The 24,139-nt window shown below is 44.2% G+C and overlaps 1 protein-coding gene across 2 annotated transcripts in view; it reads left to right on the forward strand.

Moving 5' to 3' along the window:
* Positions 1–23,851, forward strand: part of LOC146817881 (uncharacterized) — a 415,767-nt gene extending 391,916 nt beyond the window's left edge. Inside the window, exon 22 of one of the 2 annotated variants that reach the window (XM_085611368.1) lies at positions 22,897–23,851. In XM_085611368.1, coding sequence (XP_085467494.1) covers positions 22,897–23,086 — 190 coding nt within the window. In that variant the 3' untranslated portion in view covers positions 23,087–23,851. The remainder of the gene's footprint in view (positions 1–22,896) is intronic. The other variant, XM_085611369.1, reaches the window with a different exon arrangement.
* Positions 23,852–24,139: the final 288 nt, after the last annotated feature.

Raw genomic sequence — 24,139 nt, forward strand, 5'->3', positions numbered from 1 at the left:
GGGACACAGGAGATTGCATGGTCAGTCTCAGGCCCCTTTTCCCTTCACCATTATTTGAGTTCTAAAAAAATAGAATGACATCCACCTTCTTTTTTTTTTATTTTTATTTTTTAAAAACCTTTATTACAGTTTCAGAGACATACAAGTATGGGCCTACAACCAACAGGCCGGCCGCTAATGCACACTATAAGCATAGACACATCTTAACAACCACATCGGTGAAGCAATAAGAGAGCTACTGGAGTGCTAATCAACTCAGCCAGCCGCAGCCGCAGTCCATAGACAAGCAAAGAAAGGTTTCATATTTTTAAAGAAAACGAAAAACATCACACACACAAGGCAGAGGAGGTCAATAGTAGTAACATGTGCTCCCCGTATCGAAGGGGAAACAAACCCAGGGAGAAAGAGGGGGGGGGGCAGGCAGAAGAAACCAAATGCACATGTCACAGGAGCATAGAGGAATGCGCGGGCTAGGGAGACAGAGCAGCATCCATCTCGACATCCACCTTCTTAAGCTTATTATACTCTTCAGGAAATTTCAAAGCCCTTTATTTGAGTTTCTGCATCAAAGAGATATCCTGACCTTACAACACTTTTGCTTATGCAAAAGTGGTTTGTTGTGGACTTGAGTGTTGTTCCTATCCTTTCCAGTAGCCCATTAGACCTGCTCCACTGTATAGGGGGGTTCCTCTATGAATTGGATAAGATAAGCCATCTTAACAATTGCATCCTACCTGTCTAGCCATCTTTTTGACTGCCCAAAAAAGCTTGAGGTTAGCACAGGTTCAGCTGGACAAAACTCTAAAAGAATAATATTTGCAGTTAGGAGCCACAATATATCATATATCATATAGCTTTATTCGGAGTCATAACAAACATCCATAAAAGCATTTCCACAAATACAAGTAAAGAGCATACATCAATTTCACTTCATCTAATACAATACAATTGAATACATTAAAAAGCAATATCAACGTAAGCTGAAAATGTTAAAAATCATCTAATTAAATACCATCAAGTACATTAAAAAGTGATATAAGCATGAGCTTTAGACTATTAAAAGCATCTAGCCACCAAATCTTCCATTAAGCATTTATACAGACATATTCCTACAGTTATTAAAGTGCATTAGTGCAATATTTTCCATATTAACTTCCGCCTTCACTCCTTCCCGTTGTCCATTACTGCTTGTGTCCCTTAGATATATAATCCTACTGCCATGTTCTAGGTAGTAACTAATGCCATTATTTTCCTTGCATAAAAGATGGCACATAAGAAAGATGACATTCCACAACAAATTTCTAGCGTTGGCAGTGATTGCAGAAACAAATATGCAGAACGACATTGTGTGAAGTTTAACTGCCTTATAATAGGTAAAATGTACCGCTACCTATACTGGGAATAACATTTACACAAAAGAACCACATGCATAGTGTTCTGGGGCATCCTTTCATCACAGGGACGATTTATCAGTTTTGTGGACAAGTCATTCATGGTAGGGAAACAACATAGTCTATGGAATATGTCCAGTCTTAAGCATGTGAGAACAAACCTATGATTGATTGACAAAACTTTTGTATTCGTTTTCCAAGGTACCAAATGAGCATAGCCCAGCAGAGATAGTACAAGTAATGTGCTTGGCATACAGTATGTAGGTACATCATACAAAAACCATATGACCTGTGGAACAGCAGACCAGAAATACAACAAACAACACCAAACACACCTAGAGAGTGTTATATGCATATCATGAATATATACCTGATAACAGAAAGTCAAAGTCGTCGGACTAAACAGGTGAGTTCCGAACCACCTATTTTTCGATGGGATCGTCGGAGGCGGACTGCGATAGTGAGGGCAAATCAATACCTCTGTATGTGGCCCAACGGGCCCAAATCTTCCTATGTTTCTGTGGGCACCCTCTCACCTGAAACACCACAATTTCCGCTGTCATACATCTGTCCATTGCCTTTTTCCATCCAGCAACGCTAGGCGGGGACGGAGCCTTCCAATGCTGTGCGATATCCCTCTTGGCAAGGGTGAGACCCAAAAATAAGAGATGCTGCTTATAGCGGTTCCCCCCAATGTCATCTGTGCTATGTAGGAGCACCAATCTTTGGTCGAGCTGGAAGGTCCACGCCAGGACCCGACCCAGGCAGGACGTCACACTAATCCAGAATGGTTGAATCCCCGAACAGCTCCACATGGTATGGAAAAAGGAACCGTCGTCGCCGCTGCAGCGGAGACACAGAGGAGACTGGATAACGCCCATTTTCCACAACCTATGACGAGTGTAATATACCCGGTGGAGATACTTAAACTGGATGAGTCGGTACCGGGAAGACACCGCTGCATACAGGGGGCTAGCCGGGGCTTCTGTCCAGTCATCGTCCGTGAGGGCGGGCAGATCGGCCTCCCATGCCGCTCTAGTTTTGTGTATGGTAGACTTGGTGTGGATGTTAAGCGTCTGATAAATTTGCCTGATTTTGTGATTCCCTATGTCCCCCATCAGCAAGCAGCCTTCTAGTGGGTGGAATTCTTGGAGGGCCTCCAAATGACGAATCTGGGGGTCTAACGCGTGTCAAAGTTGCAAATAGCGATGAAACAGATTTATGTAAATCATAGTCGGATTGCAACCGTTGAAAGGACTTGAGAGTAGTGCCCTGCATGATGTTTCCGAGTGTGGAGATCCCAATAAGCACCATTTACGGAACCCGCTCAGAGCGGAAACGGGCCATAGATGTGCGCCCTGCCAGAGGGGAGTGGAGCCAGTTAATCTGCCCCACCATCCCATGGACCGAACCGTGCGTCTCCAGATTTGAATAACTGTCTGGCATGCTGGAGGGAGAATTTCTAGGGATGCGTTGCTATACAGAAGGTGTAGCAAGGGGGTGCCAGCCATTGCCTCCCGTTCAACTGCATAGGCCGGATTTGACGGGGGCCCATACCACCATTTGTTAATCACCAAAAGGTGAGAGGCGGAATAATATGCATGGATGTCAGCTGCTGCAATACCGCCACAGTAGGTGGATTGTGCACACGTGCAAAGCACAACCCGGATTGCACCCCCCTGCCATAGGAATCTATTCAGGACTGCATTGAGTTGCGTGAACCATGTTGGAGGAATAATGTATGGAAAATTCTGAAGCCGATACAGTAGACGCGGCAAGGACACCAACTTAAAGATGGCGGATCGTCCATATAAAGACAAAGGCAGCTGGGACCAGACCGTCTTCTCATTGCGTGCAGCCGGGAGGAGCGGGGTATATTGTGTGCCCATGAGACCATAGGGCACGGCGATATAAAGACCAGGTACTTAAAGCCTGTAGCAGCGATGTATAATTCGGAAGCCCATGTCTGACTCCTCTGCTCCTTGCATATAGGGAAAAGCATGGATTTTGATGGATTGGTGCTCAACCCAGTGGTTTGGCAAAAAATTCGAAGAATCTGGAGGACACGGGGTCCCGAGGACCACGGGTCTGACATAAAGAAAAGAGCATCATCGGCGTAGAGCGCGATTCGGTCTGAATATTCCTGCGTCCAGTCGATCCCCTGGATCAGCGGGTCCTGATGCAACCACACCGCTAGGGGCTCTATGGCTTGGGCATCCCTGTCTCGTGCCCCGACGGATGGAAAAGGGGTCCGAACAAAAACCAGCCACCCGAACAGATGCGGAGAGATCAGTATATAACAGGCGGGTATACTCTATGAACAGGGGACTCAGGTTTATGGCATTAAGGAGGTTGAAAAGGTAGGTCCAGCTCAGGGAGTCGAATGCTTTATCTATGCCAGCCAGCAGACGGATGCTGGACGACCAAGTCTATGGGCTCCCGCAATGGCGTTGTGAACTTGCCTAATATTATGTCTAGTGGAGCGCTGTGACATGAAGCCAGACTTGGATGCAAGAACGGAGGCAGTCCTCCAGGACTTTCCCCAGGAGCTTGGGCTCGAAATTGAGCAATGAGATAGCACAATATGAAGCTGGGTCCTCAGGAGGACGACCAGGCTTGAGGAGCACCACTATCTCAGCATGCCGCCAGTCTGTGGGCAGAATGCGCTGCTCTAGAGCTTCAGGCAGTGCCTCGAGTAGATGTGGGCCCAGGCTCGTCATATGTGGATGCAGGAAATTGCTGGGGAAGTCATTTGGACCTGTGGCCTTGCCCCGATGAATGGCTGTACTTGATCGGAGAGCTTACGAGGAGGAATATCCAATAGAAATTCATCAATGAGGGCCTCGGATATCAGCTCCCGCTGTTGGTAGAGATTGGAATAAAAGGATGCAAAAGCTTGGACCACCGTGTCTGGGGAGGTGCAGAGCGCACCATCCAGGGCCCTCAGGAGGGGTACCTGCACAAGGGTTGACCTAGCCTGACACAGCCGATGCAGCATTTTGCTGGACTTACCGCCCCATTGGTAGATCCTGTGCTGGGTCGCCAGCCACGCTTCTTTGGCCTTGTCAGTAGGGGGCTGTTGAATTTGTTGTTGGGTAAGTTGGAGATTACGTCAAGAGCTTGGGTCCGACCCTTCTAACATTTGCGACTCCAACTGACTTTGACGTTCCTCGAGTTCAAGTACCTGAGACAGGCGTCTGCGTTTCTCGCCTGTACCTAAGCTGATGTCTGCCCCCTAATCGTTGGCTTAAGGACCTCCTACAGTATTATACGCAATGGGAATGAGTCTACATTAAACTGAAGATATTCCGCAATGGCGAGTCATAAAGTCTCCTGATATTGAGCGTCCCGGAGGAGCCATGGAGACATACGCCAGCTGCATGGGGCTCGTCAAACCTGTAGGCGAAGCTTAATTTGTACAGGCGAGTGGTCGGAGATACCCCTGGATAGGATGGAAGTATGTGCTAGTCTGTGCATATAGCTGTGTAGAAGAAATATGTAGTCGAACCGCGAAAGTGTGTGATGCACTGCCGATGTATACGAAAACCCCGGCGTCGTAGGGTGAAACGTGCACCATGCATCTGACCATCCCAATGTGTGTGCCAGGATATTCAGCTTGGATATCAGGGGGGTTTGTCAGGTCTCACTGCGTGTCAACTATCTAGGGGAGCCATCATGTCATTCCAGTCACCACCCAGGATCGTCAGACTGTCAGGAAGGTCGTCCCAAAGCTGTGTAATTGTGTCCACAAATGTTTGACTCAGCGGTGGGGGCAGCATAAATACTCCCAATCGTTATCTGTTACCCCGCCACTTTGCCTGAGACTATGGTGAATCACCGCCAGGGTCTAACCAATGTTTGGAAATGAGGATTGGCACGCGGCGATGTATTAGGATCGCCGTGCCCCGTGCACCCTGCGTAAACCCGGAGTGATACACTGTGGCTTAGCTGAATCTACTAAGGCATGGAGTTTTATTGTCCAAGAGATGTGTCTCCTGTCACAGCGAAGATGTTACTCGTGCCCCGAACGTGAAGCAGTCCCACCAAAAGAACCCACCCATTCCAACATTATGTAACATAACACTAGATGTCCAGGGGCGTGGACTGTCCTTTCATCGCCTAGACCTAGCATATAAGACCCCAGTACATTGTATTCCCAAATCCCCACTGGAAAGGCCAGCGGCTGCATATGTCTGGCAGAGCCAGGATCACTCGATTGCGTCGGCCTGATCGTGGGCTCTCCAGTTGGAGCGGGATCTGTGCCACCGTCTCGACGTGCCTCTGTTCTGTCTACTCCTGTGTGAGCCCTGCGAGGAGTCAGAATATGGTGGTGGTGGCGTGTGTGGTTTGAGATGCACCCTTTCATCCGTCCAAGCGAATGCCTCTTTGGGAGAGTCAAAAAAGTGTGTCTTGGAGTTAAAGATTATCTTCATTCTGGCGGGGTACAGCAGCAGATAGGACAGGTTCAATTCTGCGTTTTGCAGCCACAAAGGATTGGCATTGTTGCTGCACCAATCTGGTATAGTTGGGGAATACCATGATTTGGTGAGAATTAAAGAGCATTCGGTCTTTATGCATCCTGGGGAACCGGACGATGGCATCACAGTCAGCGTAGTTGAGGAGTCGGGCAATCACGGGCCTCGATCGTTCTCCTGGCGGTGGCTTCTCGGTCAGGGCACGGTGGGCCCTCTCAATTGCGAAACAGGTGGACATAACATCGGATGGCATTAAGGATTTAAACCAGGCAGTAAGAAAATCGTCCATGGACGTGCCTTCGCATCCTTGCGGAAAGTCAACCAGGCGTATGTTGCTGCGCCGAGCTCTACCTTCGGCCTCTTCGAGCCGCGAAGCAAACTCCTGCGTCACGACTGTTAACCATCTTCTGGAGAGTTATCACTGTGTCCTCCACCATAGAGACCCTGTTTTCCGCCTCCCTGATCCTGTCCACTGCCTTGCGGAGGTCTTGACGTAGGAAGGATACCTCGGAGCTGCCTGCCCCAATCTCCACCTCAAGCGCAGTCCATGATTGATTAATCGCCGCCAGCAGGGCAGTGTTATCTGGGGACTGATATCTGGCGCCTTCCCTACGCGGACCTGTAGTGGTGTAATGATCCAGTGTGCTTTGTTTGGAGGCAGCCGTTCTCGGCTTGTCGTTGCCCATTGTGAGAAGAAAGAACAGGCTGGACAGGGAGAAGGAGAAGATATGTCAAGGAAGGAGTGATGAGAACCTTCCCACACAGCGCTGCTGATTCGCTTACCTGGAGCAATAACCTTCAGTGCGGAGCCCAATACGTTGTGGCAGTTGCCTCGATCAGGGCTGGGGCAGGACTCCGGGCCAGGCCTCACAGATTTTGGCCTCCCTGACAGCAAGCCGCACCAGGCCTAGCCCAGCCGCTTCCATCACCTGGGGAGGACAGCCAAGTAGACCCCCTAATGGGACCAGACTCGCTGGACCCCTGACCCGAATGCCTCCCCGACTGTGTGCACAGGTGGCAGCGAAGAAGGACTTCACCAGGACGTCGCTCCAGGCTGGGCCTTCCTGGATGCACAGATGGAGGCCAGCGCAGGACCCACGAGGAGGGCATCTAAACACCTTGTGGCCCACTCTAACGCACCCCTCAGGAGGTCCAGCAAACCCCCGGCACCGCCGTGTGCAGGCGTAAAGTGAATGAGATGGAGTGCCGCGCTGGATGAAAGTGTCTCAATGGGGCCGAGTTCTCCTCCACACCGCCTTGGTGCTGACAGAGGCACTGGACGGATTTGTAGCCTACACACCAGAAATTAATCTTCATCGCTGCCTGGTAATTAGCCTCAGGGCTTAAACTGCTGCGCCCGCAGGAGAGGAGTGGGAAGGGGAGGAGGGCGTCCATCTGCAGGGCACCCAAGCCCAGCCGAGACCAGGGAGCCGCGGCAGCGCCCGCCAGCAAGCCCTGCCGGACCCCGGAGTCTTACCGCACTTAGGCCCTCAGGTAGGGGCAAAGTTGGGCCGCTCGGGACCTAGGATGGCTCCTCGGCTTGAAGTTGCAATCCCGCCTCTGCCACACGGGCGCATCCACAACACGGCATTTTGACCGCACACTGCTGTTCCACGTTGTCTCAGTGGGCGCAGAGTCCACGGCTGGCCTCCCACTCTGTGCCGTCACTCCACAGGCCGCTGCTTAACTCACGCCGGACTTCAGCCAGCATCGATGCACCAGCAGAGCCCAGACCCATGATGGGTGGCGACGTCGTCCCGGATCGCTACACGGTCCGAGGAACTTACTGGAGTCAGGATTAATGGCGGATTCTTGCAAATATGAGCTCAGGCAGATGGAGCTCTATCGAGGCATGTCGCATGCTTGGCTGCCAAGCCACACCCCTATGATGTGAATTTAAAACGTTTATGAGGTAGGGCTGCATATTAAAAGTGGTTAATATCAGTTGATTGTTTAAAACAGAAGGCTTTGGAAGTTCGATTATCAAGTTAAGATTTTCCAGGTGAATCATATCCTCCCTTTTCTGCTAATAGTAGCTAACGTGTCCGGTTTCTCAAAATATTCAGGGTGGGCCATATCACCCAAAAAAATATGAACATACGCCAACCATGGAATACACGCATATGCAGCTGACGTAAGGCAATCAGCTATTATAGCTCGATTGAGGACTGTGTATTCTGAGGTCCATATTTTGTGCCACAGCAAGATTGGTTCTAACTTGATTAAATTTGTAAGAAGTGGGGCACCAAGTTAAAATAGACTACATGTACTGATGTGCTTTTAGGGATTGTTAAAAGATATCTAAAAAATTCATTTTCTATTAATTGCACCTCCGCACATTTCTTGTGTCCTCTATATACCCGCCCCATAGAGTGCTATGCTGATGCATTTAGCTTTATATATCTTCATCATGTCTGGCGGCTTGGTGTCCAATCACCTTACAAAACCTCTAATGGTCCAACAGCCCTTATTAAGAAGAATATTTCTATTCTCAACAGCCTTGTTCCATAGCCCATCTTTGTGAAATAGGACTCCGAGGTAACAAAAAGTGTCGGTGGAGCTAATCTTTGTTCCATTTATTGTTATAGTTCTACATTTCTTGCTATTCTTACTGCACTTTATAATGAAGGTTTTCGATTGTTTAAGTTGGAGGCCCAGTTTCTTCATGCACTCGACAAAGTTAGTAAGCAGTGACTGTACAGCCAGGTGGGTGCGGGCCATAAGGACTGAATCGTCGGCATAGAGGAGGGCCGGGACAGGGTGCATACCTATTTGCGGGAGATCTTTACAGGCGAATGCAAGCTCCTCCCCTACACTGTTTATATGTAGTGAAAACAGGAAGGGGGCCAGGACACATCCCTGCCTCACGCCTCTCTCCACGCCGAAGGATTCAGTGCATTCTCCACCGGCACCATATCTTACCTTGTCTCTACACTCCGTATATAGATCTCTCAGAAAGCTAATGATTGGGCACTCCACCCCCATATCTTTCAATTTTAGCCAGAGCTTGGCATGTATAACACAGTCAAACGCCGATGAAAGATCGACACAGTCTAGGTAAATCTTTCCCTTTTTAATCCTGACGTATTTGCCAATGAGCATATTTAGATTGAGACTCTGCTCTATTGTCCCTATCCCGGGACGAAAGCCATATTGCAAGTCTGACAATTTACTGTGGATTTCAGCCCACTGCTGTGATCTTTCCAAAATTATACGTCCGGCTATCTTTACTAGGGGGTCAATCAAGGAGATTGGCCTATAACATGCCGGGTTTAGGCGGGATCCTTTTTTAAAATAGGTACCATGATGGGAGGAAGCCTGTTGTACAACAGGACTTGAGTACTTGAGTCAACAAAGCGCCCCATAAATTAATATTGTCCTTATACAGATCAACTGGAATAGCGTCTGGTCCTGGTGCTTTACTGTTTTTGCTGGCTTGGATCACATTACTAACTTCCTCGAAGGACAAAGGTTGAACGGAGGAAGTTTGGGAGGCATTTGCACGCTCATTATCCGTTTGTCTGTGCTCTTGCAGATTTGTTGTGGCCGGTGCGAAATAGATACCAACAAAATGCATAATCCATTCATCCTCCAAGACTGCAGTTTTGATTTTAGGGGAAACGTCTGTACTCCATGGTGAGGAGTTAATTATCTTCCAGAATGCTCTCTGATCATTACTAGATCCCAGCCTCCTGCAGAGATTCCCAGGCAATCTCTCTTAAATGTAATTTTCTCCTGTTTACTGCCTGTTTGTATTCTACTCTATATTGGTGTACTTCGGTATTACTCCTAGTTGTTCTATGTAATGTCTCCTTCAAGTGCTTGTGGGCTTTACTGCAAAGAGCGTCAAACCACCCTTTTTCTCCCTTTTTTGTCTTCCCTCTAGTAGCGAAGAGAATCTCCTTTACGACCTTTGAGATTGACAGAAAGGCCAGGATGATTTTAGCACGGGGTGTATTTTCATTTAAGCATAATTCAAAGTTCTCTTTGTTATTGGATATTAGCTGTTTAAGAATTTCTTTCAGGTTAATCTGTGTCCAACGTAGAGTATACCCATTATGCCGTGCCAATTCAATCGTCTATACTTTGGTATAACCTTATCATGACTATGTTTGAAAAAAGGTGCAGTTGATAATTGAAGGCTCAGTGGGAATGATCGCTTAGTGAGATCGAGTGCGTACTAAAGTTAAAAATAGAGCCGGCACAGTGATTTAACAGTAAAACGTGGTCAATGATGATGTTGGTAGTTGACCCATTAAAAGTTGTCTTTCGATACGCATAGGGTATTGAGATTTTATTTGGGAATGATAAGTCAAATTTAAGTATTAATTCATTTATTTTATCACCATATATACTATGTGTAAAATGTGGCTGCTCTGTATCCTCTATATGTGTCATTCCACACATTTTCCTAACTGAGCATTACACTGACGTTTGTTAAAATCCCCCCATAGAATTGTCATGATAGAAAAGGAAATCACTATCTTTGTCGTAACAGTAGCTTTGCTGCATGATTTCAACACAGACAGGGTGTATGTTTATGGATGCTCTTCATGCACAAAGCCATCCAATTCAAAATGCAATTTATCTACCTTAAAAGGGCCCACATCGCACAAAATTGCAGGATCCATGTATGCCACGCAATGAGTGGCTCACTAGGGAGCATATTTATTAAGATATTACGCAGCACAGCAAGTCAACTTGCTGCGCTGCGTGATAAGGATAGAACAGGAATGTGCTGTACTTAACAAAATGCATTAAATTCCTGACCTTTTGCAGCGCTGGTGCACAATGTGTTGCCTAACGCCAACATAGGCACACTTGCACCATGGTGCAAAGGTGCCTACCTTGTAAGCAGGATTGCTTTTGTGCATGAAGAGACATCGTCCTGTACAGAAACAATCATCTAATCATTTTCCTTTTTCTACGTGTGCTGCAGAATGCGGCGCATGTAGTAAGAGGAAGTAACAAGGAGAAATAAATATATTTCTCCTCTTTATGCATCACCTAGGGAGGCATAGCCTTTTGACCCATTCCCAGGTTTTCCAGTGTTAGTAAATCTGGGAATGCCAAAATGCATGGCTGGATGCGTGGGAGCATCAACGCTCCACCCATGGAATTCCTTCCTGGTGCAGAGTAACGCAGTGCAGCGAGTTGCACTGTGATGCGTTACTCTGGATTTATCAAGCCACTCGGGCCATGCACGGTGGCCATGCATGGCTTGATATTCCTACTTAGGTTTTGTGTCGCCCTTGCGCCCCCTTGCAATGCACAAGGGTGAGGCAAAACATACATAAATATGCCCCTAATTGTCTCCAGTCACAGAAATTCACTCTGTAGCCCACTCCCTTTTGGAGATATGCAGTTAAATGCAGAAAACCCCTCTCTTAAACCCTATGCATTAATAGTACAGCAATATTGTTAGGCTCAGACACTCATTCAGCGGTGAGAGAATCCTTTCTTCTTACAGTCTATGGCCTTCACAGGGTTAGGAATCCTGTAAGACATGTCAGCACCCACTCAACAGGCCTGTTAGAAACTTTGTGGTGTCCTTAGCAAAAATTTGTTGTAAGGCCCTGACACAAAGAACTTGTTTTCAATCCCTGCTTGGGAAAACCGTGCGACCCTCAGCAATTTACTTTCTTCATTGTGATTCAATTCCAAGGTCATCACATTTGAGAGCACCTTGAAATAAGTCAGCTCAGATGCACGCTGTACAAAAATCTATTTTGTATGTGGTTCAAACGGCCATAATGTTCCTCCATCTATAACAACAGTAAATACCTCATATAAGAGAAACAAGATAACTAACTTGCCTTTTAAGTAATTTTTAATATCATCAGGGCAGAAGTCGGGTGGTTCACTAATTCTAATAAAGGCCCCTCAGTGCAGTAATATAATATATTGTCCTAAAAAGCAACAATCCAAAATTCACTTTTTTTATTTAAAAGATTGAACCTCAGCTATAAAATGTCAATGAGCAACACTTGCAGCAGGTCAAGTGTTCCAGGCTGGGCTAAGACTGTTTTCAGGGCACTGCTCTTCCATACGGAATGCTAGACAGCAGGAGCTGCAGAAAACTATGGGATACAACCATCACCACCTTCCTATCAGTGCCGTATTGGCACTAGTAGTGAATCTGGAGAGCCTTCAGGGTTGGGCCCGTGGCGAACAGTCTCCAAATCTATGTGCGCCTGCTGCCCACACCATATCAGCTGCGGGGATGCCCTCAGTGTGGGCACAACATGCTTCATGCAGCGGGCTACGATCAGAGTGACCCTCACTGTGAAACATGGCATGTGCGCCGCCAATTTCACCCATGGTGCAGCCCGGGGACCTCTTCCAGGCATGGGGCTGGGGCTTCTGATGGTGGTACCAATCACAATCACCCCAGAAGCACTCTTCAAAAAGGATAAAATACATATAGTGCTATCTTTCAGTGAAGGAGAATGTCTGAGTGGGCAGCAAAAGGGCATGGGTCACACAGTGCTATTTGTGTCATCAATAAAGTGCACGCATCACTATTGTTAGTAAAGGAAAAGACTTGAATTTGACTAAGAATACACAGGTGACTAGACCCTTGTAGTTATTCTCACTCTAAGCATCAACATGTACAGAAATAGGACCATTTAGCAGGGAAGAGTGGCAGCCTGAGGTCATTACAAAGACAAAGGGAAGTAACGCACACTATTATTTAAAAAAATGCAGGACAACTCAAGTCAAGGCCCAGATGTACTAATGATTTGTGCATGTGCGATGCAAAGCAACCCAAGGCAAAACAAAACAGTGCATGCTATCTACTATCTGGTGCAAAATGCACTGGCAAGGTGTCCTTTTCACAGCTTATATTCAAATGAGGAGTTACAGAGGGAAAATGTATACCAGACCACCCTCCACTCAATCTGTAATACAACAACACAGACCTGGTAACAAAAAGGCACTACTTTAAACAAATTAATTACATGGGATTCCTAGTAGGGTAATGTAAAAATCTATCACTCCTTCATTAGTAGTTCTTGTCGTCTTGTTGGCGCCAAGACGCCTCGGCATAAGTGCGCTTAATAAATACTTCAGTCAGTCAGTCGTGAACTATCATTAAATCCCCAGTGCCATACAACTTAATATTTATTAATTCCCAAAAAGTGAAAATACCCAGCCATGTATAAAGTCACTCAACCAGCATCTATAAGTGACTATAGTGCGATAATTAACAAAAAGAAAATGTGAGGAAAAAATGAGAAAGTATCTCACGAGCGCAACACCAGAGGAGCTGCTGGCAGGTTCTCACCAGTTTGCTCACGATTTTATCATCATCGATATCATTCTCATGAAAATAGTTGTGTGTCCCATTCAGGAAAGTGTGAAAAGATGAAAAAAGCAAACCCCAAAACCAAAAAAAAAGACTAGTGAAGTCTTGAATAAAATTAGGTCTGACTCACGTATATAATTCCAACTTCTTTATTTCATTATGTGAGTCATCCCAAGGTTAAAAACACGGTCATGTCATGTAACCACATTCAGGAATGGCCGACATGTTTCATTGCCTTTTCAAAATAACGGCAAATTCTTTAGGGCATCGATGGTCTGCGTTCACTTTCCCTGGACTTTTTCTATTTAAGAAAGAGTGACTAATGAGAGCCACGGGCCCGCATACCAGCTCTCAATTAGTTCATGGAGTCAATGCTAGTTGCACTTTTCTTCCCTGTTGTAAGCACGTCCGTTACTTACACCTTTAACGTTTCTCATTTTTCCTCACTTTTTCTTTTTGTTAATTATCGTACTATAGTCACTTAAAGATGCTGGTTGAGTGACTTTATACATGGCTGGGTATTTCCACTTTTTGGGAATTAATAAATATTAAGTTGTATGGCACTGGGGATTTAATGATAGTTCACGACAAGAACTACTAATGAAGGAGTAATAGATTTTTACATTACCCTACTAGGAATCCCATGTAATTAATTTGTTTAAAGTAGTGCCTTTTTGTTACCAGATGTGTGTTGTTGTCCTTTTCACAGCACCAAACCCTGTTTGTGCTGCTTTGTCTCAAGGAGGCATACCTTGGGGTGGAACAATGCACACATCCACTGGGCTTGATGAAAAGCCTGTTTTTAATGCTTGAAGAAAGAATGTTAGGGATGTGAAATGTGGTGAGGGGAGTGACATCAGGGGGAGGGGTTGTGAGAGGCAGAGACAGGCGGGGAAAGTACTGGCTGGGCAGCTGGAGATGTGAGAATCTACAATCAATAAGGAATACGACAAAATAAAAGAAACATGGGACTGCATCTTTACATTGGCGACGAGCGACAACTACAACTATCTGTGCAAGGGACAGATTTCATCACATCTTCACCATTGGAGAAAGACGGGATAAAGTACGTCATTGAACTTAAGAAGTGCAAATAAAAGAAAACAGCAAAAAAGAGGTCATTGACTGCAAATACCGAGGTCAAGCAAATCAAATGTAATTATTGATGTGACCGATGTAAATTTAATCGCAATTTTAAAATTTGCAATTTGGCAGTTACGGCCAGTACGGATCGAGCACCTCCCACGACTTGACAAGCGGCAATAATAATAAAACAGCACGAGCACTCCACGCGACTCAGCACGCGCAAGTACAACTAATGTAGAGTGCAAGCATTCTACAGGACTCAGCAGGCACGCATGTGTTACAGCAACTGAATACAAATAAGACGTGAGCACTTTAGGTGATTCAACCAAACACACGCAGTAGTTCGAGAGGAATCAAACACCCAGTAGCTCAAGCTGTTCACGAAGTTTGAGCCAAACTATAATGTAAACGAAAGAAAATTACTCACGAGCAAACAATAGCACAATCAACTGTTCCTACTCAACAACTAGGAGAAACTAAGGAAGGACTTAACACTTGACCTTAATAAAAAGAGACTAGTACATTCTTCCAGAAGAAAAAAAAAAGATTTTCTTATTTTTTTATTATTAATTTAGTTTCTTATCTTAATTTATTATATTAAATTTTGATTTTACATCATTATTTTAGTTTATTCGGTTAATTTTGGTTTAGGTATAACATGGCTGAGCAAAGTATGGCATCACCTCCTTCGTTTTTGTCAACACCTGGGGAACCACCAATTCCATGGAAACAATGGGGAGAAAAATTGTTTCTTACTTATAGTTGGCCAGTGGGAGTGATAGGTATGGATCTGTTATGTTATGTTATTTATACACTTCTATAGCGCACGGCCACTCCAACTGGAGTATCCCGGCGCTTTAACGAAGACTCCCATCCGAAGATGGGGAAAAACATAACACCAAAAGGGCTACAAACACAGAAACAGCATCAAGATTACGGGAAGAGCAAAGTCTTAAGGGCCTTGCGGAAAGACAGAAGACTAGAAGTCTGTCTTAGAGAGATTGGAAGATCATTCCAGGCATGAGGGGCTAAGTAACGAAAAGACCGTCCTCCTGCTCTTGCTCGTTTGATAGAGGGAACACTCATCTTTGATAGGGACGAGGATCTGAGAGATCTTGAAGGGGTATACCAAGACAGTCGTTTCGAGATATATTTGGGGCCTATGCCATGCAAGGCCTTGAAGGTCATGGTCAAAGTTTTAAATAGAATCCTTTTTGCAACTGGGAGCCAATGCAATGTGGCAAGAAGATCCGTGGCTCTGACTTTCCTTGGAAGACCAAAAATGGCTCGGGCTGCAGAATTCTGGGCGATTTGCAGACGCCTGACCAAATATTTGGGAAGTCCCAGAAACAGAATGTTTGCATAATCCAGCCTGGAACAGATCAGTGCCTGGACAATAATTTTTCTGTGCTGGATAGAGACTAAAGGGAGAAATTTGCGAAGCATCCGCAGGATGCCGAAACATTTCCCAGTAAGAGATGAAATATGTGGTCCGAAAGATAGCTTGTTGTCAATCACCACTCCCAAATTTTTAGCTTTCACAGACGCGCTAGTGGGAGGAGACATATCTTTCGGCCACCAGGTTTTCCAATCGGGTTCAGATGTACAGCCAAAGAAGAGCAGCTCCGACTTGTCGGCGTTGCACTTCAGCCCATGGCGTCCAAACCACTCAAAGACGGCACTCAAACATCCGTTGACCTGAACACTATCAAACTGACCATCCCTGTTACTTACAAAGAGGAGCTGGGTGTCGTCAGCATAGCTGACAATCCGGGCGCCAAAAGCCTCCGCTGTCACCGCCAGGGGGGCCATAAAGATGTTGAACAGGAGGGGGCTCAAGATGGAACCTTGAGGGACCCCCACTTCAAGTGGTGACATTTCAGCAGAGAAGGGTGGCGCCCAGATTGTCTGCCGGCGGTCGGCTAAGAAGGATTTAAGCCAATTCCACACCGTTCCCCGCAGACCAAAGTCCCAGAGTCTCGAGAGTAGAAGTGCGTGGGGAACAGTGTCGAACGCCGCCGACAGGTCCAGCATAATCAGTACCACTTTTTTACCAACATCCAACTCCTCCCTGATGGCATCTGTGACTTCAAGGAGCGCGGTCTCCGTGCTGAAATTAGCACGGAAGCCAGATTGAGTATTATGCAACAGACCCCTTTCCTCAATAAAATTGGAAATAGATCTGTGAGCAAACCTTTCAGTCACTTTCGCCAGAGCAGGGAGTAAGGAGATGGGTCTGTAATTTGCGTAGACTGCAGGGTCGAGCGCAGGTTTTTTTATAAGTGGCAGGATCATGGCACTCTTCCAAGCTTTGGGAACTACCCCGGAAGAGAGTGACAGATTCAAAATGGGATTAATCAAATCATTAAGAACAGGTGCCATATTTGCTAGACACTTGGCAGGGCAAGGATCCTGTGGAGATCCGGATTTGAGACTTATCAGAATAGCAAGAGAGCTCTCATGATCTAATAGGGGAAAATTGGACAGAAAGGGGCCATGATCAGGCAAGGGACACCCCAGACTTGTCGTATGCTGCTGGAGAGTGGCCTGGAGAGATGATTGAATAGAGGTGATTTTCTGTACAAAATAGACAGCTAATTCCTTCAACCAAATTTCGGAATGAGCATGGATCGGAGTGTAAGCAGAGGGGGAGGTGAAATCTTTAACCACCCTGAAAATTTCCTTGCAAGAATGCTCCGCTTCATTTATTCTAGATTCCAGATAGGATTTTTTACCATCCCAAATTAATTTATGGTAGGCTCGAGTCAGCGTCTTAAATTTTTGCCTCTCAGAAAGATCATAGGATCGCCTCCATGCTCTTTCTGCTTTCTTAAGATCTTGTCGTGCTTTTTTTAGATGAGGGGTAAACCAAGGGGCAGATATTCTCTTATCTGCAGAATTTTGTTTCATGGCCGGAACCAAGCTCTCTAGACGGTCTGCGAGCCAATTATGGAAGAGATCGCTATACTCCTCTACGTTGTCAGAGGTGGGACACGGGAAGTTAGTTAGAGCATTTGATAGCATCTCTGCAGTAAGAAGATGGAAAGATTTAGAGAGATGCTTTAGCGACCCTACTGGTTTAGACCGTGATGGAACCATGACAGAGATGGAAAAGGTGATGAGATAATGATCTGACCACAAAACTTGCATGGGAGAGTCAACACAGATAGGAGAAGTAGAAAAAATCTGGTCGAGCGTGTGGCCTTTATTATGAGACGGTCCTGCCACATAAGGAGATAGGCCAAACACGGAAGTAATATCTAACAGTTTTAGAGTGTCCGGATCCGAGCTATTATCCATATGGATATTTAAGTCACCTAATAAAAAGCAATGATTGGACCTAAGGCATGGTATTGATAGGGCTGCCTGTAGTTCTTCCAAAAACAGCCCCACCAAACCTGGTGATCTATAGACCAGGATACCAGTACAGGCCTGGGAGGATGAGAGCTGGAGAGTGAAGCCTAAAGCTTCGCAACCCTGTATATTGTCTACTGAGAAAGTATGGCATACAATATTCTTTTTAACTATAATAGCCACTCCACCGCCTCTACCAGATGACCTATCTTTCCTATAAATATTATAGGCGGAAGGTACGGCATTTGCCAAATCGGGAGAGGAAGATTCGGACAGCCAAGTTTCCGTGAGGAATAGACAGGATATCTTAGAATCCTGTATCATATTCCAAATGTCTAAAGCGTGGCCGGGTAGAGATCTAGTATTCAATAGTAAACATTTATGCAGAATAGGTGGGCAGACCTGTGTGAAAGAATTCCGAGCAGGAAGGCGCCAGCCACAAGTACTACACCCTGTCTTCAAAGCCCGCCCTCCCGGGAAAACATGATGGCAGTGACCACACGGGGGGCGGAAGGAGCGTAGCTCGGGGCTGGAATACCTGAGTATACAGCGACACATAGTGCCACTGGCACAAATAGAAGGTATATAGCTTCTTTCAGATGGCAAGCTATTCTTCTTTATCATTTACGGGTTGAAAGGAGGAAAATATATGAAGAATTACCTGAAGTATCATTCGGTATGGTCAACCCAACAATGTTTTCGAAATGTCTATGCAAAAGCTACATCTACAATTTATAAAAAAAGAAGAATTTAGACCTGGAACGCCATAAATTCTTTTCGAGAATACAGAGGATAGATGAGGATATAGCATCTTATGTGGCTGCTTTAAGAGGATTAGCGTCATCCTGTTGTTTTGCACAACTGAGTGATTCCCTTATAAGGGATCGAATAGTGAGATGTATTAATAATAAAAAGATAAAAGAAAAATTACTAATAAAAGATCCTGATCTAAATGAGGCTATCCAAATTGCTAAAGGGATGGAAGATACAGTCATGTTGTTACAAGAAATGGACAATAATGATAATCAGAGTGGAAAACTTGTAAGTGAAGTTGGAGCAATATATGCCAAGAAAAAAGAAAGTGGAAAGGCACAAGATGATGCTGACACTAAAACAAGCATGTACAAGAATAGAGTTGTTAAACCAAAGAGTATGAGTTGGAGAGAAATACAAATGTTTTCGTTGTGGGGCACCTGGACACATTGCCTCAAGCACAATGTGTGCTGCCAGAACGGCAACTTGCAGAAAGTCACTTCACGAAAGTAGTAACAAAAATTGAGCAAAGAGACCTTAAAGACAACATAAAAATTCAAGTCGTTGACCAAGAAATTCATGATTGTTGTGAGAGTATTGAAGAGATTATATTAATTGTGGACTCTGGAAGTTTGTTTACTCTCATATCAAAAGGAACTTATCAAAAGAATTGGAAGTCTCTAAAAGTAGTGCAATTAGGGAAATCTGACATTAAGGCTGTAGGCTGGTGGCAGAAAAGGATGAAATTGAAGAGGTATTGGAAGATGCACAACTTAACATGGTAGAAAACTATCCACAAGTGTTTTCAGAAACACTGGGGCTACTTTAAGGATTTTTTCACAAAATAATTCTGAAGAAGAGTACAAAGCTGATAGTTCATAAATTGAGAGCAATTCCTAATCTCATGAGAGAACCGCTGCAATTGGAATTGAATAAACTTTTGAGCTAGCAGATCATTGAGTCCATTGAAGCCTCAGAGTTGTTGTCTTCGATTGTTGTTGCACCAAAGGAAGGTGGATACATTTGTTTGTGTATAGACTTGCATGATTTAAATAAAGCATCTGGGTGGATAGACAACTACTTCCAAACATATCTGAAATGTTAACAACAAAAGGAAAGGGATCTGTGTTTAGTGTGCTAGACATGTCGGCTGCTTATCACCAGGTAAATCTCCACATGCAGTCAAGGCATCTCACATCGTTTGTAACGCCATTGGGAGCTTTTCGTTATAAAAGGATGCCTTTTAGGCTGGCTTCAGCTTTGACTGTTTTCCAAAGAATAATTAAAACAATTTTGGGAGATATGGAACAGATATTATGCTTTCAAGGATGACATTCTTACTGTAGGAAGTAAACACAATCAGTTGTTAGAAGAGGTGATGAAAAGATTAGAGAGGCATGGGTTAACCATAAAGAAAGAACAATGCCAAATCAAAAGAAAGGAAGTGACATATATGGAACATGTAATCAGTAGAGAAGGAATTAAACCAAAGACATGCATAGTGATAGCTATTGAGAGAGCACCAAAACCCACTGGAAAGGATGAACTGAAATCGTTTCTCGGACTTGCAGAATATTGTTCGAGTTTGATGGAAGGTTTGCAGATGTTGTGCAACCTCTTAGAAAGTTGATGAAAAAGGGTCAACATTTTTATGGAATGAGGAGTGTGAAGATGTCTTTCAAAGAATAAAACAAAGAATTGTCCAAGCACCCACATTGGGACATTTTAATGTTGCAGCAAGGACGTATGTAACCACAGATGCAAGCAATGTGGGCATTGGCGCAGTGTTATCTCACACAAAGGATGGAGAAGAGTATGTAGTGGGTTTTGCATCTAGGAGGTTGCAAGGGGCAGAAACAACTTATTCCTTCATTGAAAGAGAGGCCTTAGCTTGTTGCTGGGGAATTAATCATTTCACATTTTATGTGTGGGGCTTACCTTTCAAAGTAAGAACAGATCACAAGCTATTAACTTATATTTTTAAAGGTGGAAGGGAGCTAGAAGGAAATGTTACACCTCGCATATCACGGTGGTTATTATCAGTGATGGAGTTTAACTTTGAGGTGGAGTTTGTGAAAGGCAATAAAAAAGTGGTTGCAGATTACTTGTCAAGATGCCAGTAGATGGAGAGAGCTGTGTCGAGGAGGTATTTGGCAGAGATGAGTGTGGAATAATAGAGCACAGTGCTATAAGTGTGTAAGAATGGAACATTGCTAGCAAGAATGATTTGGTGATAAAAGAAGTAGGACGTAAGGTAGGAGAAGGTTGAGATGGAGTGGAGTTGACAAGGTTGATGAGGGAATATTTTAAGATTAAGGAGGAATTGAGTATTGTAGATAGAAAATTGATGAGAAGAAGTCAGTTTGTCTCTCCAGAAGGAGTCCTTGCACATATTGTTGATATTGCGCATGAGGGGCATTTAGGACGTGGAATGACAAAGAGAAAAGTGAGAGAGTCCTTTTCGTGGCCGGGAATGGACAGTGAGGTGGAGAACAAGGTAAAGGATTATGTGGCCTGTAGCAATAGTGATAAAACTAACGAGACAACCTCCTTTGGGATGCATAGTTTTTCCAAACACACAGTGGGAAAAATTGGCTGTTGATTTTCTGGGATCTATAGCAAGGTTTGTTTCTAGTAGTAGATATATGTTGGTGTTAGCAGATTATCATACTAAGTGGTTTGTAGTGAAACCTGTCGAATAGGTGAATACAGCTTGAGTGATTAAATTTTTTGATGATACATTTATGGAAGAAGGAATACAGAAAACTATTGTATCAGATAATGGAGTACAGTTAATTTCCAGGGAGCTGACTAGTTATTTAGCCAAAATGGGAATTGTTCATGAGAGAGTGGCTCTTTTCTGACCACAAGCCAAGGGATTAGCGGAAAGAGTAAATAGGTGGATAATGGGAAATTTTCAGTTGTCATTATCTAATGGCCTTCCGTGGAGGAGAGAGTTAAGGAGGAGTATTTGGGCGCATAGGACTTCTCCAAATTGTGTCTCCTTTTGTGTTCTTGAAAGGAAGGTAGCCTACACTCCTGACATGAAGGAGTGGCTCATTTGGTTGAAGAGAAAGAGTGATGTAAGGGTTGATCGTGAGGAGGTAAGAAGGAGAGTAGAGGATTCACAGGTAGAGAATATGGAGTATTACAATAGGAGGAAATGTGTGAGAGAATCTCTGATTCAGAAGGGAGAATGGGTTGTAGTGAGGAGGGTTGTTTTTGAATGCAAAGGGGACAGTCAGTATTCTGATCCTTGTAAGGTGATGGATATCAAAATAAATGTGGTGATTTTGGATGATGGAACAACAAGGAGTGTAGGTGATGTGTGTAAAGTTTGTAAACAAACACAATAGTCTTGTATTATAAGAGATATTGTAATTGTTCGCATAATGTTGTTTTTAGGTAGTTTGATAATGAATTTTTGTTTGTATAAAATGTTGTCAATTTTATAAGGAGGAAGATGTGTAATGCTTGAAAAAAAATGTTGGAGATGTGGAATGTGGTGAGGGGAGTGACATCAGAGGAGGTGTTGTGAGAAGCAGAGACGGGCAGAAAAAGTACCGGCTGGGTAGCTGGAGATGTGAGCATTCACAATCAATAAAGAAGAATATCAAATAAAAGAAAAGTGTGGACTGCATCTTGACACTGTTCTACTAAAATAGCCTACTGTAAGCAGGCCCAAACAAGGAGAAGTGTGTGTATTTCTAAATAGAAAGCACACTGCATATGTGCTCAGTGCAGAGCACATATGCAGTATGTCTAACCCATTTACTGTTGTTCATGTATAGGAATTTGTACTGGAAGGGTGTGCTTCTGGTATAAATCCTATACTGGACAGCGCCCACTTGCCTCTGCTTCTTGGTGTGAGTCTGAAGGCTGCTAGTTGTGCACTGGTGCAGGGGATAACAGCAGAGCAGGGCAATATTAGTAAATATTAATCTGCTCTTATTAAATCTAACCCACAGTTTTTTGGATGAGGGGATAGATCTCCAAGAATTCACATGCAAATATGTAAGTTTAAGTTTAGTAAACACATACTTACCTAGATATTAACTTTACAATATTACTGTAGCCATTATTCTCTTTATGTTTTGAAGCACATGTTTTGTAGTACTGTACCCAGCTGATATATAAAGAAAGCTTATCAGATGCCTGATTGCCCGTAGAAGTGTACAAAAAGTGATGGATGGAATACATGTATTAATCTCAGCCGCAGGTAACAATTTGGGGCTGCAGACTAGGACTGGTTTAACCTTGATTGGGGCTCATCAGCCAGGTATAGCTTGGTTCCAGTGACACAGTTTGCATGGTACCCACGTCTGGGCAGGGAACAATGGACTGGGATACAGCCTGAGTAATTACCAGTGGTTGAGATCAATTGAAGCATTCCATCCATCACTTTTTGTTCACTCAGCAATTCCCTTGCCATTGTCTTGTTACATGCCCACAACTGTACACATCATCTGCAAGGCATGTTGTCACAAGTGCATATTCTTATGTTCATTTTCCATTTTTGCCTTCTTAGGAATGGGAACAAGACAGTTGTGTTCAGTAATGGGCAGAAGGAGATTCACACCACACAGTTCAAGAGGCGCGAGTACCCAGATGGCACCATAAAAACTGTGTATTCAAACGGTCGTCAAGAGACCAAATACTCCTCTGGGCGAGTTCGAATAAAAGACCGGGATGGGAATATCATCCTGGATAAGAAGTGATTAAGAGCCTGGTCCATGGCGCTGTCTACTTCAGGGTGACCTTTCGCAATGTATTTATGGTTGAACTCGGCAGCCATCTTGTTGTGTCGTCCGACGACATCTGCCCAGACATTGAATGTATACTCTGGACTACAGTAGGGCAGAGCGTGCCGGTGGCCAACATCATTTCATTTAGTAGCTAAGACAGGACGGGACCACTGTCGGATTTCCCCAGAAAGAACAATTAAACTGCTGGATGAAATACCATGGTCATGTGACAAAAACATTATGTATTTTAAATATCAACTTCCATCACAAGTCACACTTGGATGATGAACCATTTTAGCTATTTCTGTTCCACATTTATCACCATTTTTGTGTCTTTGTAACGACCGAAATTGATAATGTTTTTTTCACTGTATTTTTAAGCACAACTATTTATTAGCCACAGAGAAAGATTCAGTTTCTTTGAATGGTCATAATTGTGTAATGCATATTATTAACTCTTACTGCTTCATGTTTTAACCTGAGCTGCACGCCTCTGAAGTCGGAGGTTCACCTACATATCTTTTCGCTCCTTTGCTTAGATAAAGTACATCGAGGTGCCTTGGGTTCCATCACTTGAGCTGTTCAGCTGCATACCGCTATTTCTCTAACCTCATTTAGCATTACTTTATACAACTGGGTTTTCTGTTTTGCTGTGATTGTTTTTTGTTAAGATGTCTCTGATACAGGGCCCCAAAGGCCCATTTGTGTGTGCGACAATTAAAATAAAATGCTATTTACAGAATATGTATTTTTCATGACGTGCAACTTTACTTTTAAAATGTATGTGGTTTGCAGAAAGTTCTTTTAAATTTGATTGTTTCAATGCATTTGTGTGTTAACTTTTTAACGTGATGATATATGTACACTTGTGTGTTATTATTTTAATGAACTAGTTGAAATACATAATATATGGTTGAAGTATTACTAGTGGTAATGATGCGATGTCATTCTTTTTTGGAATGACATTACTGTGGTGCATGTGGGTGAAATATAGAATGTAGTTCTCTGAAATGGGCAGTTTCTGAT

The sequence above is a fragment of the Triturus cristatus genome, chromosome 6 (genome assembly GCF_964204655.1).
Source record: "Triturus cristatus chromosome 6, aTriCri1.1, whole genome shotgun sequence".
Lineage (NCBI taxonomy): Eukaryota > Metazoa > Chordata > Amphibia > Caudata > Salamandridae > Triturus > Triturus cristatus.